Source organism: Miscanthus floridulus, chromosome 1 (assembly GCF_019320115.1).
Source record: "Miscanthus floridulus cultivar M001 chromosome 1, ASM1932011v1, whole genome shotgun sequence".
NCBI lineage: Eukaryota > Viridiplantae > Streptophyta > Magnoliopsida > Poales > Poaceae > Miscanthus > Miscanthus floridulus.
In genome coordinates this window covers 180,637,868-180,651,209 of record NC_089580.1, presented here as the reverse complement: position 1 = coordinate 180,651,209, position 13,342 = coordinate 180,637,868, and the positions used below count along the sequence as shown (strand labels likewise).

General features: G+C 43.3%; 2 protein-coding genes across 6 annotated transcripts; one reads left to right on the top strand and one right to left on the bottom strand.

Moving 5' to 3' along the window:
- Positions 1–1,116: 1,116 nt before the first annotated feature.
- LOC136550086 (uncharacterized) lies at positions 1,117–8,846 on the top strand. 2 transcript variants are annotated; one of them, XM_066541559.1, is made up of 10 exons: positions 1,117–1,338; positions 2,089–2,165; positions 3,071–4,016; positions 4,103–4,214; positions 4,868–4,931; positions 5,500–5,721; positions 5,986–6,110; positions 6,473–6,931; positions 7,021–7,520; positions 8,204–8,846. In XM_066541559.1, the coding sequence occupies exons 1-10, from the start codon at positions 1,201–1,203 to the stop codon at positions 8,630–8,632; spliced, it is 3,072 nt and encodes a 1,023-aa protein (XP_066397656.1). In that variant the 5' UTR covers positions 1,117–1,200; the 3' UTR covers positions 8,633–8,846. The 2 variants fall into 2 exon arrangements, with proteins under 2 accessions (XP_066397656.1, XP_066397647.1); XM_066541550.1 differs by having other exon boundaries at positions 3,065–4,016.
- On the bottom strand, positions 8,788–12,869 carry LOC136550097 (protein root UVB sensitive 3-like). Of its 4 annotated transcripts, none has more exons than XM_066541569.1 (15): positions 12,671–12,869; positions 12,511–12,568; positions 12,225–12,389; positions 12,052–12,090; positions 11,877–11,939; positions 11,473–11,529; positions 11,234–11,297; positions 10,922–11,005; positions 10,752–10,834; positions 10,534–10,663; positions 9,883–9,975; positions 9,576–9,714; positions 9,444–9,481; positions 9,179–9,366; positions 8,788–9,080 (listed from the first exon to the last, which is right to left on the bottom strand). In XM_066541569.1, the coding sequence occupies exons 1-15, from the start codon at positions 12,802–12,804 to the stop codon at positions 8,982–8,984; spliced, it is 1,434 nt and encodes a 477-aa protein (XP_066397666.1). In that variant the 5' UTR covers positions 12,805–12,869; the 3' UTR covers positions 8,788–8,981. The 4 variants fall into 4 exon arrangements, with proteins under 4 accessions (XP_066397666.1, XP_066397674.1, XP_066397689.1 ...); XM_066541584.1 differs by having other exon boundaries at positions 8,795–9,080; positions 12,225–12,284; XM_066541577.1 differs by lacking the exon at positions 12,052–12,090.
- Positions 12,870–13,342: the final 473 nt, after the last annotated feature.

The following is a 13,342-nucleotide window of genomic DNA, read 5'->3' as shown; positions in this document are numbered from 1 at the left end:
TGGCGTCACCAGTAATAAAAAAAGAAGCAAACTTCCTGTCCACTCGTTTTCTGCTCTCACACTTCCAGCCTCACCTGTAAAAAAAAGAGTCAGACGCGTGGACACACTTTCCTCCACTCATTTTCTGCTCCTGCACCTCCCCACTCCCCATCGATCAGCAGTGCCTGTTGTTCTTGGTAAACGTGCCTGGTCATAGAACGACGGTCATTGCGGGACGGAGGGAGTAAACCATAAGAAATCGTATCTACTCTACCTCACGGTTACTCTTAATCATCTTCTCTGTCCTCCTACCCAGACTTCACCTACCTTTGTTCCATGTTACCCTCAAGAGTGATAGCACCTTTGCGGTTTCTAGTTCTTTTGATTTGATCGGTGTGATGGCACAGTACCCACGAGCGTACTAGGTGTGAACGCCTGAACTGGCTCGCGTCACGAGTAACTGTTCCCAATAGCCAGTATTTTATCACTCTATTTACCACCTCAGTTTACTCATTGATCGTTCAATCACAATCAGCAAACTTTGCCTGCTTAGGTCCCATTTGGAACGTGAAATTCTTTTCTATCCTATTCTTTCTTATGAAAACGAACTGATAAAACTTTTCTGTACCATTCTTATAAAATTTCTGCGTTTAATGGGGCCTTAAATAATTCATCAACGAAAGGGGTTCTACCTGCAAGTGTGCCGTTGATCGTCCATTCCAACAATCCTGCCGCGTGTCACGCGGCGGCCCTTCCGCTTCCGATCAAAGCAGCCAGCAAGCGTTTCTACCCGCATTGTACTTCGGATAACAGCTGGTCACACTACCGTCAGCGCCCTTGTCTCGCATGCATGCTAATCACCAGCCGTGGATCTGCAGATGTAGCGCCCGATGCCCCGACGAGCCCACGAGGGACGTGGGGCCCGCTTCTCGATCAGGAAATGCGGGCACGCACGCCTTCCGCAACGAACACATTTCACTGACAGATGGACCCACGCCTTGCGGACCCATGTATCAATCAGCCGAAAGACATACCCATCACGTCCCTCCGGAGGCCGACGAAACCCCATTCTCTCTGTTGCGAGCCACCCCGTCGTCTGCTGCTGAAAACTGCTTTCATGCTCCTTGTGCACTGCACTCTGCACATACCCACCACGCGAGCAAAACCCTCTTTCTCCGCCCCTCACCGCGGCGAACTTGCGATCGAGGGAGGAATCCACCAATGGGTCACGTGGAGAGGCAGCCACCGAACCCTAGTAGGCTCACCCCCATCTCCCACCCGGCGCCAGCACCGGCGCCGCCCCCGCCTCCGACGACGCCGGCTGCTCGCCGCCCCGGTACGCCACGGAAGGCCGCACAGGTGATCGGACCCCACTCCCTCCTCTCTGCGCGACCGCGCTGCTTTTCCTCAAATCGTCCTGCCGATCGCGGTTCCCTTCGGTGGGGTTTTGTTGGGGTGGAGTGAAATGAGATGTTTTTTGCTTGAGATGCTCTTGCTTTTCTGTTTTCCGTGCGGGGGTTTTGTGTTCGCGCTTGCGTGTGCGGGGTGCGGGGAACAATGAGGAAATATTTTATTTTATACCTTTTAGGAGTTATCTTGTTGTTCCTCATGATCCCTCGCCTATATATAGATTGCGCAACGCCGCCTGGCTTTGTAATGCTGTCATGTCCTGTGTGTACTAGTAGCTGCAGATGGGGTTTTGATGCCACTAGTTCACCGAATTTGTGCTGTTTTTTTTATCTTTTATATTGGTAGTTTCTGCGGATTATTTTTGTTACCGTGAAATTTACTGGTGCGACGTTATCTGTTCCATTAGGTAGACAGTGTCTGTGATGTGATCCTGCTCTTAGCTCTCACGTTTATGTCATGCTTTCGTACATGATTGTCTTGCGGGCTTCCAGCAGAGCATCTCTGTGTTATCCATCAATTGGTTTTTGGCATGCGGATAACTGAAGAAATTAAATTGACCTCTTGAATTAGATTTGACCGTCTTACACAAATGTTCGCCGTTAATATTTATGTTGTTTTTTGTGTCTTCTATGATGCTTTGGAATACATGTACCCTATCCTGTATTTGAAACAGTTTTTCATTTGCGTTGCTCTACTCAGGGTCAGGGCACATTTTGTGCAACATGTGTTTTCGGTTCAGGAAATAATGCCCGCTGTCAGTGCAAGCAAGACTCAAGGTATACTTCCCCCTTACTGAACTTCGTGCTTGTATTATGCACAAAAAAATGTAAATGGGTTCATTTGTGCTTGTTTGCATTTTAGCTTGCAAAATTTCTTGAAGATATCCTGTTGATCAATGTGATTTGTTTTTGCTCTTGTTAGCAGGACTGTTATACTGCTTTCTTAACATCTCTGCCCTTTTTGGTGGCAAAACTTTCAACAATTTTGTGGATAGCTAGCACATATCGACTGCCTACAACTTTGTCTTTAAATTGATCGACCCAATGAATTTTCAGTTCTCCATTAACCCATATAACAATCCTCATATAAGTTTGTTCTTTCATCATGTCAATTAACGTAATTTTTTTTGGGGTGTTGGTGGTGGTGGAATAAATGTTACACTGACATATTGTATAGAACTACTCCTAAATAACAAACATATATCAGTTTTGGCCAAAGTAAACTAGGAATTGTGAATGGACTATATTTAAATGTTCAAGGTTCAATACGGCTGTATATGATAAGATACAAAATTGATATATGCTTGATGATATTGCTTTTTTATACTGAGATTCTGAGAAAACAGTTGCACTACACTTACATGCTTCTATTTTTTTCCTTTTTGTTAAGTGTTCTCTAAAACTCCGGCTGTAGCTGACTCCTTATTTTGGAAGATGTATTGACATACAGTGTACTAACTTGTTCTATCTTTTATGCTTCCTATTTTCTCTATAATTACTGAATCAGGGAACCATTGCATCATATAATTATGCATATATTGTTGTCTGTGTAGACTGTTGGCAGATTGTTACCTGAATTCTGTGAAATTAATGCATTTCTGTGCCAAATCTCAGTTTCTTATGTTGATTCTGGCCATATTTGATTTGCCGATTGATAACATTATTTTTTATTTTAGATCCAGACATAACCAAATGCACCACGGTAATGAGGCAACATCCACAACCAAGGGAATTGTAGAACCAGACTCTCAAGATAAGCTCAAGATGGCTAGATGTTCTGGTGGTACATATTCAAAACCTGATGCAAGAGTGAAGCTGATTCCTGCAGAAGACATTACCTATTTACAGCATCGGAAACTATATGGTAGAACTGTTGGGTCAGCTGGGTCACAGAAAAGACATTGCAGACGAAGTGTCACACCACCTCCAAGTTCACGTAGAGTATCTCTTCTGGGATCCAGATCTCTCGCTCAAAATCCTATGCCATCAGAGTCATCCTATAACTCGTGTTTACCCTGTAAGAGGCTTGAGACAGCTGAAAATAGGGACCCATGTGCAGGGGGGCACATAAGTAGCTCTGTCACTCCCTGCATTTCTTCTTTAAAGAACCTTGCATCACCAAGTTACAAATCCTCACAACCGAGTACTAATTTGAATACCGATGCTACTCCTAGAAATCTAGACAGAATGGTCGGTACACAAGCACTTGCCAGGAGCTCCAGTTTGAGTATTTTGCATTCTCAAGGCCAGAACAGTGAAAAAATGTCTGGTAGTTTGCCAAAAGAGGTAGTGACAAATCCTATGTTTCCTAGTCCCAAGCAAACTGGTGCTCCACATCCAAGTGACAATCCTCTTGTTACAAAGGCAGGACCTTCTAAGAGTGTGTGCACACCTGAGAGTGGAAAGTTGTGCAGTAGAGACATCAATTTAACTACAACAAGTACTACAGTTCCTGTCTTGCAAGCTCCTATTGTGGAGCCTACATTGCTAAGCCCAACATCTGTGCTTAGTGAAAGGTCTGTTGAGGTTTATCCTGATACAAGAACTGCTGCTCCCATAACACAGGAACCTAGTGTGAAGCCTGTGTTGCTGACTCCAATACCTGTGCACCGTGAATCTTCCACAGAGGTATATTATAATACTACTACTAGATCAAGCCCAAATCTTAGATCAGTTTTTTTAAACAAAAATAATGCAATTTGGTCATGCTACAGTGCCAAAAGGTTCCTTCAAAACACAGTGCGCAGTCCATTGCTTCTCTGCAACATGGTGCATCGTCGCAAGAAAGAAACTCAGGGGCATCAATTAGCCATGGCAGATCTTCAGGTATTTGATGATCCTAATATGTGATAGCAACTCGGAAAAATTCTTGTGAAATACATGCATTCTAAGTTTACCTTTCACTTAATCATGACCTTGCTGGTGAATTTCTTTATAGGCTATTAGTAGGTAGGGTTTTTTTTTGTGTGTGTGGGGGGAGGGGGAGGGTGAGGGTGAGGGTGAGGGTGACTATAACGAGGTGGGTTACTATTTTAGGTAAAACCTAAAAACATATTGCTGCCATTCAGCCAGCTGACAACACTGCAACTCAGGCTGCAGTTTTGTTATAACAGTGCTAATTGGTTGTTTTAGTTCATTTTCTATCCTTCAAATTAGTGTTTTATGCCTGAAATATTCATGCGTGTATCCGATAAGTATACTTTTTAAGTACCTTCACCACAGTTCTTTTTTAGTCTTATCCTTTTGTTTGATAGCTCATTTTAATTTTCTCCTTGTGCCTTCATGGAATGCAGAGTTATAGTACTTGCTTGTTTTTCCATTGTATTAATAAGAAAAGAAGATTTTACAGAACAGAAAGTATTTGGCCATTTAAGTTCAGTGCATAGAGCATGTACAGTAGTACAGTGAATGATTTTCGTTTCCTAGTGTTAATTTTTTCTTTACAGAATCTCGTCATAACATGTATATTCTGGAAACAGGTGCACCATTAATCTTACATACGAAGCTGCAGAAGAAACATTATCAATCAGAAGCCTGCTGGAAGTAAGCAGTATAGGCTAGTGCATTTTTTTCTTCTTTTTGTATGCATGCATGTATCGCAGTATGGGCATAACCAGTCCTATTTTATGGATAGTATATACAGGATTTTTCTCAGCTTCGCCCTAACAGGCAGATTTTATTTCTCTACCACCAAAGTTTGCCCGTTCCCTGAATATTGTTGCCACCGAATTGAACAGAAGTTGATTTTGGTCTCAAGTCCAAATCTCATAGATATCACACTAACATATTCCCACATTTGATATGCTAATGACATGAACTGCCCATCCCTTTCAACGAAAACGTTACTGATTGACTGTGCTATAAACCATGAACCTTGTTTTTTATTAGGCAGTGAAACTAAATCTTAACGCCTTGATTTTGTACATCATAGAAATCATCTATGCAATAAGCAAACAGAATGTTCAAGCAATATAATGATGCCTTCTCCTGTAATATGGAAGTGCCACTTTTTAATGCTATGTTGTGTAGTCTGTAATAGTTTTCCTATTTTAGTATCCATGTACTTTCCTTTCAATTAACCACTAACATCAGGCTTCCATTTTTCTTTTAGGGGCAACTTTCATGTTACTGGAGGACTGATACATACTTGTGATGGAATTGAAGCCCATTTCCCTTTAGAAATTTCTGTCGGAGTTTATGAAGCTTCAAACCAAATGCCTGAAATTTTAAATCTAGAGGCAGTACCTCTTTCCCAGCTGTGGCCAAAAAAATTCAAGATGGTACCCCCCGACAGTGAGGATATTGGACTATGGTTTGTGAGCAGTCACGAAAGGTACGTTTACTCTAATGGGTGTAGCTTTTAAATTTGTAAGAAGCACCTGTAGTGGTTCTGGTCAAGTAACTTCCAAGTTGCATGTATGTCAATTACACTTGTATTGACTGCTATGTCTCTAACTTGCTATCACATAAATGTTAAAACGTTCCATCTGTTCTTTAAATCATGCAGATGCTTGTGTACATTTAAACCCTTGTTATTTATTAGTATCTCTGCTCCATGCATGCACTCTCTTGTTAGCTTAACAATTTCTTATTACAGACCGCACTGGAGTTTCGATCAGCTTCTTGAAAAAGTTTGTTCACATGGCCTTGGCCTGTTCACCAAAATTGGTGATACTGAATTGGCAGTGTTTTCGTCGAAGTTGCTTACACCACAAGATCAGAGTACGTTCTCATTTCCGTGCAAAGTTTTGTTTCTATTACTCATCCTTTTACTGTTCTAACAAGAATAATCTGTTTCCCGACAAAAAAGGATAACCTGCTTTACGAATTTCACAGTGATTGACATAGACTAGTGTTTTTTGTAAGCTTACGTTCTCTTTTACCAATCCTTTTTTTTAATTTTTAATACTCACTTGATGGTTTTGTTGCTATTGTGGACTTATACAGTCAGATAGCTTTGAGCACATTGAGTTTACATGGACATGTTAGGAAAAACTAAAGAGTTGCTAATATCTTTGAAAAATTGGGGGTCTGCAAGTGTAAATTTATCATCTAACTTATGAACTATTATTATCATATAACAGGAAAAAATGGCAAATTATATTTTTGGGGTGTTTTTGGGAAGCGTATCAGGAAGAAGACATGCCAGCCAAACAGTCATATAAAAAATGTGGAGATCAGCAATCCCAGTCAACCAAATGACTCATGTAATAAATATGAGGAGGTAGGCATGAAATTGGATGTGACAAAAGGCAAACAAAAAGAGAGTGCTGAATCTGATATTGGCATGACATTGGGTGCAAATGGAGGCAATCCAACTGATGTCACAGGAAATAGAGAGACAGTTAGGGACAATTATGAGGGTGTTGCCAAGGTATTGGATTTAACAGGAGGCGAGGATTCTGATAGGGTCAATGACTGCATGGCAGTGCTTGGAACTCCTGATTCAAACCCTGCATCCAGTTGCTCAGTTCCTGCTACTTCTTTTCTTGAAGGATGTTGCCGTCATGACTCTGCAAAAAATAGCACTTCTATCTTAGAAGGTCACACTATGCCACTGGTTGCTAAGTTCTTTTTTACCAACGTTCATTATCTTGTTAAGCTTTTTCTGACTTTTACATTTTTTTTACAGATTCCGCATGTCAGCCTGCTGACAGATCTTTGGTTAGCCCAGACCTCATTCTGGACATACCTCCTGAATTTTCTCTTGTACCTCCTGGCTTCACAAAAGCTCACTGTCAGCTTCAGATCAGTACTGCTGCTCTGACTTATGCTGATGTGCCTTCCAGTCTGATCTTGGACATTCCTCCAGGATTTCCTACAGATATACCTCCAGGCTTTACTGAAGCTCATCGTGGACTCCCTCCTGCAATTTCACCTGCTGGACCAACTTGTGTTTCGACCCCTGGAACTCAAAAGAAGCCCTTCGTTAGGTTCTCTCTTAATGCCCCAAGGCCTGTTAAAATGGGAGTTCCACTTGGATTTACTCCACTACATGCAGTGAAGAAAGAGCCTGGGCTGCCTGCTGTCGACGAGACCACAGATAAGCCCACACTATATTCTTTGGCAGCTGCTGCATCTGCAGTGGTAAAGTCTGGGAAAGGAGATGAAATGAAAATCACAGACAATGAGGTACGCATTTACCCTGTGTTTTTCACCAAATACCCTGTACTTCACCAGTTTTTTTTGTTTATTGAATTCTTATAATATTTTGTCCTCCAGTCACAAAAAAACTTGTCATTTAGGACAAGATTTAGTCAAGCCTTAAACACTACAAGCATTAAATATGTCAAAGTATTTTTTATTGGATGTAGTACATGTGTTGCTAATAGTTTCCTCTTCTTAAAATAATGGACGCAGCTCTCTTGCGTGTTCGAGAAAAAAAATGTTGCTAATAGTATTGTGTACTTCTTACTCAAATTTGTTGTGGTAACCACTGTCTGGTTCCGTTCGCTTCGCTGAAAAAACAAGCCGAAACACTGTTCCGGCTGATTTGTTGTGAGAAAAACACTGTTCCGGCTAAAAAAACAAGCTGAAAAAGACGGATTATAAGAGAAGCGAACAGGGCCTCTATTTGTCTCATGTTAGTATTATATTAATTGGCAAGTGTTTTAAGTGGTTGCATTTCTATACATCGACTTACATTCAGGGCTGACATGATTTCTTGATGTATCCGAGATGCGTGCTGTCTATGCATACAAGTTTTCAATGGTGCTCTGTGCTTGCGTATGCTCTGTTGAGTGTTGAGGTCTGAAATCCCCCAATCATACATTTGTTTTCGTCGTTAAATCAGAATTGCCCTTTCGTATGTACAGGTGAAAATTGAACAAGATGAAAATTCAGAGGAGCGAGAGTTTCCAAAGATCAGGTGGCTTTCAGACCTGTACCGTGGGCCTTCAGACAGCACTGAAATTTCCAGGCCTATGTCTGCACATTTGCCCGACAAGTTTCAGGAGCAGACACCCGAGAAACAGATGCATCAGAGAATGAGAGAGTGTCAAGCATCTCCGGAGCCTTCTCCTGCAGAAACCGCCATTAAAAAGTCGAATGTGAATGGTCGAATTGACTTGAACAAAGGCGCAGGTCACGGGAATGGTGAGGCGAGATGCGTGTGTGCATCCATCGGAGGTCGGGCGGCGATGCCTACGAAAGGGCCGTTGGCAGCATCGCCAGGTGATCATCTCGATAACGAGAGCATCTCCTGTAGGTGCGTTGTATGTGGTGAAGAGTTCCCCGCACACTGATTTCTAGGATTGCTTCAACAAACGGTACTAGACTGGTCTGTGTGTAGTGATTAATGCTGCTTTGGATTTCCTGTTAGGCGGTACCGCGGTAAGGATGTACGTAGTGTGAACCATTAGCATGCTGAGCTTGAGCGTACAGGCCAGCACTTCTATCGTGAAGTCCGTGCTACATTCTCGAACGGTTAACGATATTTAGTTGTTTTGGTGAAACTCATACATCTCTGTTTCATCGTGTCATGCTCGAGCAACATTTAACACGTTCTCACCCTCACCCTAGTTGATCGTGACTTGGGCGATATACCTGTCTACTTTGCCCTTGAATAAGCAAACGCAATCTTGTTGTGTTCCCCTACTTGAGCTTCTCATAATGCTGGCCGTGAAGCCAGTGTGCCCTCCAAAGAATCGAATGCGACAAAAGGCGTTCTGTTGAGTAACCTTCACTCTGCAGCTGTTACAAGAAACGAAAACGAAGATTTCTTTGTGTGAAAAGCTGCTTGCTCACAAAAATGCTGAACTCGAACATCTCAGATGCACAATGCTCTTTACCTTCGAGATAAAATTGGTATACATCTCGTCCATCCATCGACGGGCCTCTAAGTGCTGGGATTTGCTGGTCTGTGTCGAACTTGCTAACACGAGCCCATGTACGAAGGACCTTAAAACATCAGCTGGTGTTGCCTGCTTGTGGATGAAAACGTAAACACTGCCTTGTTTATCCAGCAAAAGGTAGTTTGCTGGATAAATTCGGGAAGCAGAAAGAAGAGTCAGCAAAGTTCTATACTGTGTTACATTAACCAAGGCATAAACTTACTGTTTTCATAGTGGGATCTTGTTTTTGCAATCACCAACCTATCAAATGTGACGAACTGTGTGAAAAATCTGTCTTAGATCCCCAAATATTGACTATTGAAGAACATATAACCTACCAAAACATAGAACTCACATGTCACTGTGTGTAAGCATCGAGGCTTTAGCACCTAAGTGCACACGCTCATGTGGCAGTTTAATTTTGTTTAATTTCCTCCAGGTTGACCAAAAAGGAAGAATATGTTCCAGCTGAGAAACCTTTTGCGGTGCAAGAACTAGGAAAAGTGCAGTCAAGAAAAGGAATAAAATCATGGAACATTTTGCATGAATATTTTAACAGATTGCCACAAAAAATTATCATTCAACAATCATAAAGATACATCACATGCTTGATAAGTACTAAACAATACCAATAATGACCGCAAGGAAAGGAGCTCACTCACCTTCACCACATTCCTTGAAGTAATGTAGCAAGATGGAAGCTCTCTCGTAGTTTAGCGTAGTGAGTGAAAGTGACTGCACTGCCTTGTAATTTGCTGGATCATCAAAAACAAAACAAGTGGAAGTATGTCAAGAAATGCTTCTCAAAACTAAATCCCTGAAGCATCAAGAAACATGATATACTAAGGAAAAAAATTCACACAGAAATATGGGATAGTCGGATAGGCGCAGGTATAACCATGGGATGAACTCTCTTTTTTTGTATATGGAGTTAAAATTTAATTTAATGAAAGCACAGCCCAGTGGAAGTGTTTAGGAGTCAAGGTCTAGAATCCAAAGCACGACATGCCAACTAAATTCAAGCTCCAAGAGAAATTTCTTGCATTTTAATTGAAATAATCCAGCGAACATATTCACTCTATAATTCATGCAATAAACAAAATATTGTATGGTTGTTTTCCATTTGCTTCTGCAAGACTTTCTAATGTCTGTTTTCCTGACCTTTGCATGTAGGGGCAGATTTAGACTGTGTTAGCAAATAGGCTATGCTTCAGCGCCACAAGAATTTAGAAGCCAGACAAGGAGATAATAAGTAGGAAAAGTTCAAAATCTGTTTCGGTTTTAAACATATGGAAGAATAAAAGAGTACTCACCATACATATGGAACACCGTGAGAGAAAGAAAAGATGTCCATACACTCAAGGCATGCCCTCTAGTAATGTGAGCTAACAGCATCCCCAATCCCATCCCTAACATTGTAGCAAGTGTTTCCTGACTGCCCTCCTGAAAAGTTGAGTATGCTTGTGCTGCTTCATTAAAAAAAATAATACCAAAAGGAATCTACAAATTTCTGAAGAATATCCTAGGTTACCTTTGCAGAAATATCAGCTGCATTCTTTGCAAGTGCAAAATGCTGTGTTAGTGCTGCTCTAGTTGCACCACTAGCAACACCAGCTAGAAGATAGAAATGACAAATTAGCCCCCAAAAAACTCAGAAAGTTCCTCATCATGAGTTCTGACTTCTGGAATGAAGAAACTTACTGAATGACCTAGATAGGCTGCCTAGGCACATTATAACTATCAACGATGAAGGAAACAGAGGGCTTAAGAGATCCATCAACATTCCTGCACAGGTAACAAAATGTAAATGATTCACTGACACTAAGCAAATAAGGGAGAGATGTTCTCCTGATATTCCAGATTATATGTAACTTGAACTTTCAAGAACAATTAGTACACTAAATTAAGAGAAAAACAGAACAATCTAACTTGGCATGAATGTAATAATTGTGCCATGGGAGTGAAATGAAAAGGGCAAAGTAACTGAATTTAGTGGTTTCAATTGAACATTACCAAGGTCATTCATAAAGTCTGCAACTAGACGCCACATTTTAGCGTTGCTATCAAGATTAGATCCCTGGTGGGAAAGAAGGCACAGAAAATGAATACAGAGTCTGATATGCTGGCTGGACAAAGTATATCAGAAGTTCAGAACGAATATTCACAAGGATGCCTTGAAGGAGCAATGGCGTCTGATCAAAGCTTCAGTAACAAGATCAGCGTTTATCGTAATACATCAGAAAATTGAATACCTGATAAAAGGTGAACAATATCCCTCCAAGCATTCCTGTCAAGTCCCTCAGAAACCACTGCCAGAATTGCATATGTTAGGGGAAAAATAAGGAAAAAAAATCAACATTACAACATTAGCCTAACAAAAGGAAGAGAACTTTCACAAAGGCCAGGGGAATTTGGAATTTTATAATCTATAGAGTCAAGTTTGTGCTGAGTAACCCACAGCGACACATGATTCCTTGGAAGGTTGCTAGATATCAAAATGGCATTAGATCAAAAATAATCCTTGTCATGTTGGATACTATATATCAGAAAAATTAGATGCAATTGGACTATGTGTTGAATAAGTTTGTCTAATCTGCCCTACCATCAGATGAGTGTGCATACATTTGAATGCTTAATGGATTTGCCCAACATCTACCTGAAAAGTAGCACCTATGACAGTTGCGGACTGTTCTCCCACTCCAATTGCACCTAGAAGAGCCTGGAGCAGTTCATTCCAGAAGACAGCAAATTTACAAATGCACAAACCAAACAATATGCGTGTAGATACAGAGCGAGTCAGGAGATTGTAAAGACAGAATAGAAAATTTTACTTGTGTAGACAACATTGCACGGATATATGTGGAGAGCCCCTAGAGCAAGATACAGCGCACAGGCCGACAGTCGATAACCAAGCACAGGGTAGCATTAGTTTTTACCATGGTAATCAGGTGTGAATACAACAGCATGGTTCCAGAGACAGCTCACGTCGTGCAGGTAATCTTACCTGCAACGTATCCCACATCTGGAACGGGACATAATCCGGAGTCACGCTCCCAGGAAATCCCTGGCACGGCAATACAAAGGCTCGCTCATCAGTCACAGTGACCGGCCCAAGCAAAAACAATGGAGAAGAGCACTGAGCAGCGAAGTTCATTTCGAACAGATACAGCTGCAGCCGACGACAACACGAAGTTAAACGAATTACGACGTGCTTATCAGTAGTATACGGTGTTGCGTAGATTGATACAGCTGGAGTGGGGCTTGGGAGGCGGCGCGTGCCAGTCACTCACCTCAGGCACGAAGGCGCCGAGCATGCGACTGCCGATCTGCCCCCACCGGCTGCCGAACCTGCGGTAGCCCAAGCGAGCAACACAAGCACGTGAGCACGTCAGACGACTGGGGAAGGGAGCGAAGCTCGGGACGAAGCAGAGGGAGGGAGGGAGAGGCCACCTGTGTGCGGTGAGAGAGGAGGCGGAGGCGGTGAGGACGGCGGTGCGGGAGAGCGCGGAGGCTGACGAGCCGCTCCACTCCTCGATCGTCACCCACCGCGCCGCGGCCTCGCCCTCCGGGTGCGACGCGTCCATTCCTCTCGTGCGCTGCCGGCGCCGGGATCGCTGGACCGGGTGGGGTAGGTTGCCTGCCTCCAAGATGTCCATACAGTCCGAGGCACGGTGCCCGACTCGAAGCCCACAAATTTGACCCGACATAAACACGGCCCGCCCTGGTGGTGTACGGGCCCGGGCTGACACGGTCCGGTGTAGCAGGCCAGGCCTGGCCCTTACCCCAGGCATGGCGTGCCAGCCCGGCACGGCCCGTCCTTCAACGGTCGGCCCGGCAACGGCCTGTTATCCCCTAGCTCAGTCGCCTAGCCGGCCAGCCGGCCCCAACGGCTCCCTGCGGCCGTGGCCTTGCGCCCCCGCCTACCCCCCCTCCCCTCATATATAAGCGGGAGGCCGCGGCGCTCCCTCCCCTCACCCTAAAACCCTAAATCATTTCCCCACCCGTCGCGCCGCTCTCTCGTCTCGCTCTCGCCTCGCGCATCGCGGTCTCCTCTGCAGGCGTTCGTCCTCTCCGACTCCAGTGACCCCGACCCTGATCCACCTGCCGCTGGCGACGACGCTC

Bases quoted from the DNA above. Each gene is read 5' to 3' on its own strand.
- LOC136550086 (XM_066541550.1), top strand. From the start codon at position 1,201: ATGGGTCACGTGGAGAGGCAGCCACCGAACCCTAGTAGGCTCACCCCC. The intron at 4,932-5,499 runs GTAAGCAGTATA...TTTTTCTTTTAG, and splicing joins CAATCAGAAGCCTGCTGGAA to GGGCAACTTTCATGTTACTG. The intron at 6,932-7,020 runs GTCACACTATGC...TTTTTTTTACAG, and splicing joins TAGCACTTCTATCTTAGAAG to ATTCCGCATGTCAGCCTGCT.
- LOC136550097 (XM_066541569.1), bottom strand. From the start codon at position 12,804: ATGGACGCGTCGCACCCGGAGGGCGAGGCCGCGGCGCGGTGGGTGACG. The intron at 12,091-12,224 runs GTAAGATTACCT...ATCTTGCTCTAG, and splicing joins AGATGTGGGATACGTTGCAG to GGGCTCTCCACATATATCCG. The intron at 10,835-10,921 runs GTAAGTTTCTTC...TCTATCTTCTAG, and splicing joins CAGCCTATCTAGGTCATTCA to CTGGTGTTGCTAGTGGTGCA.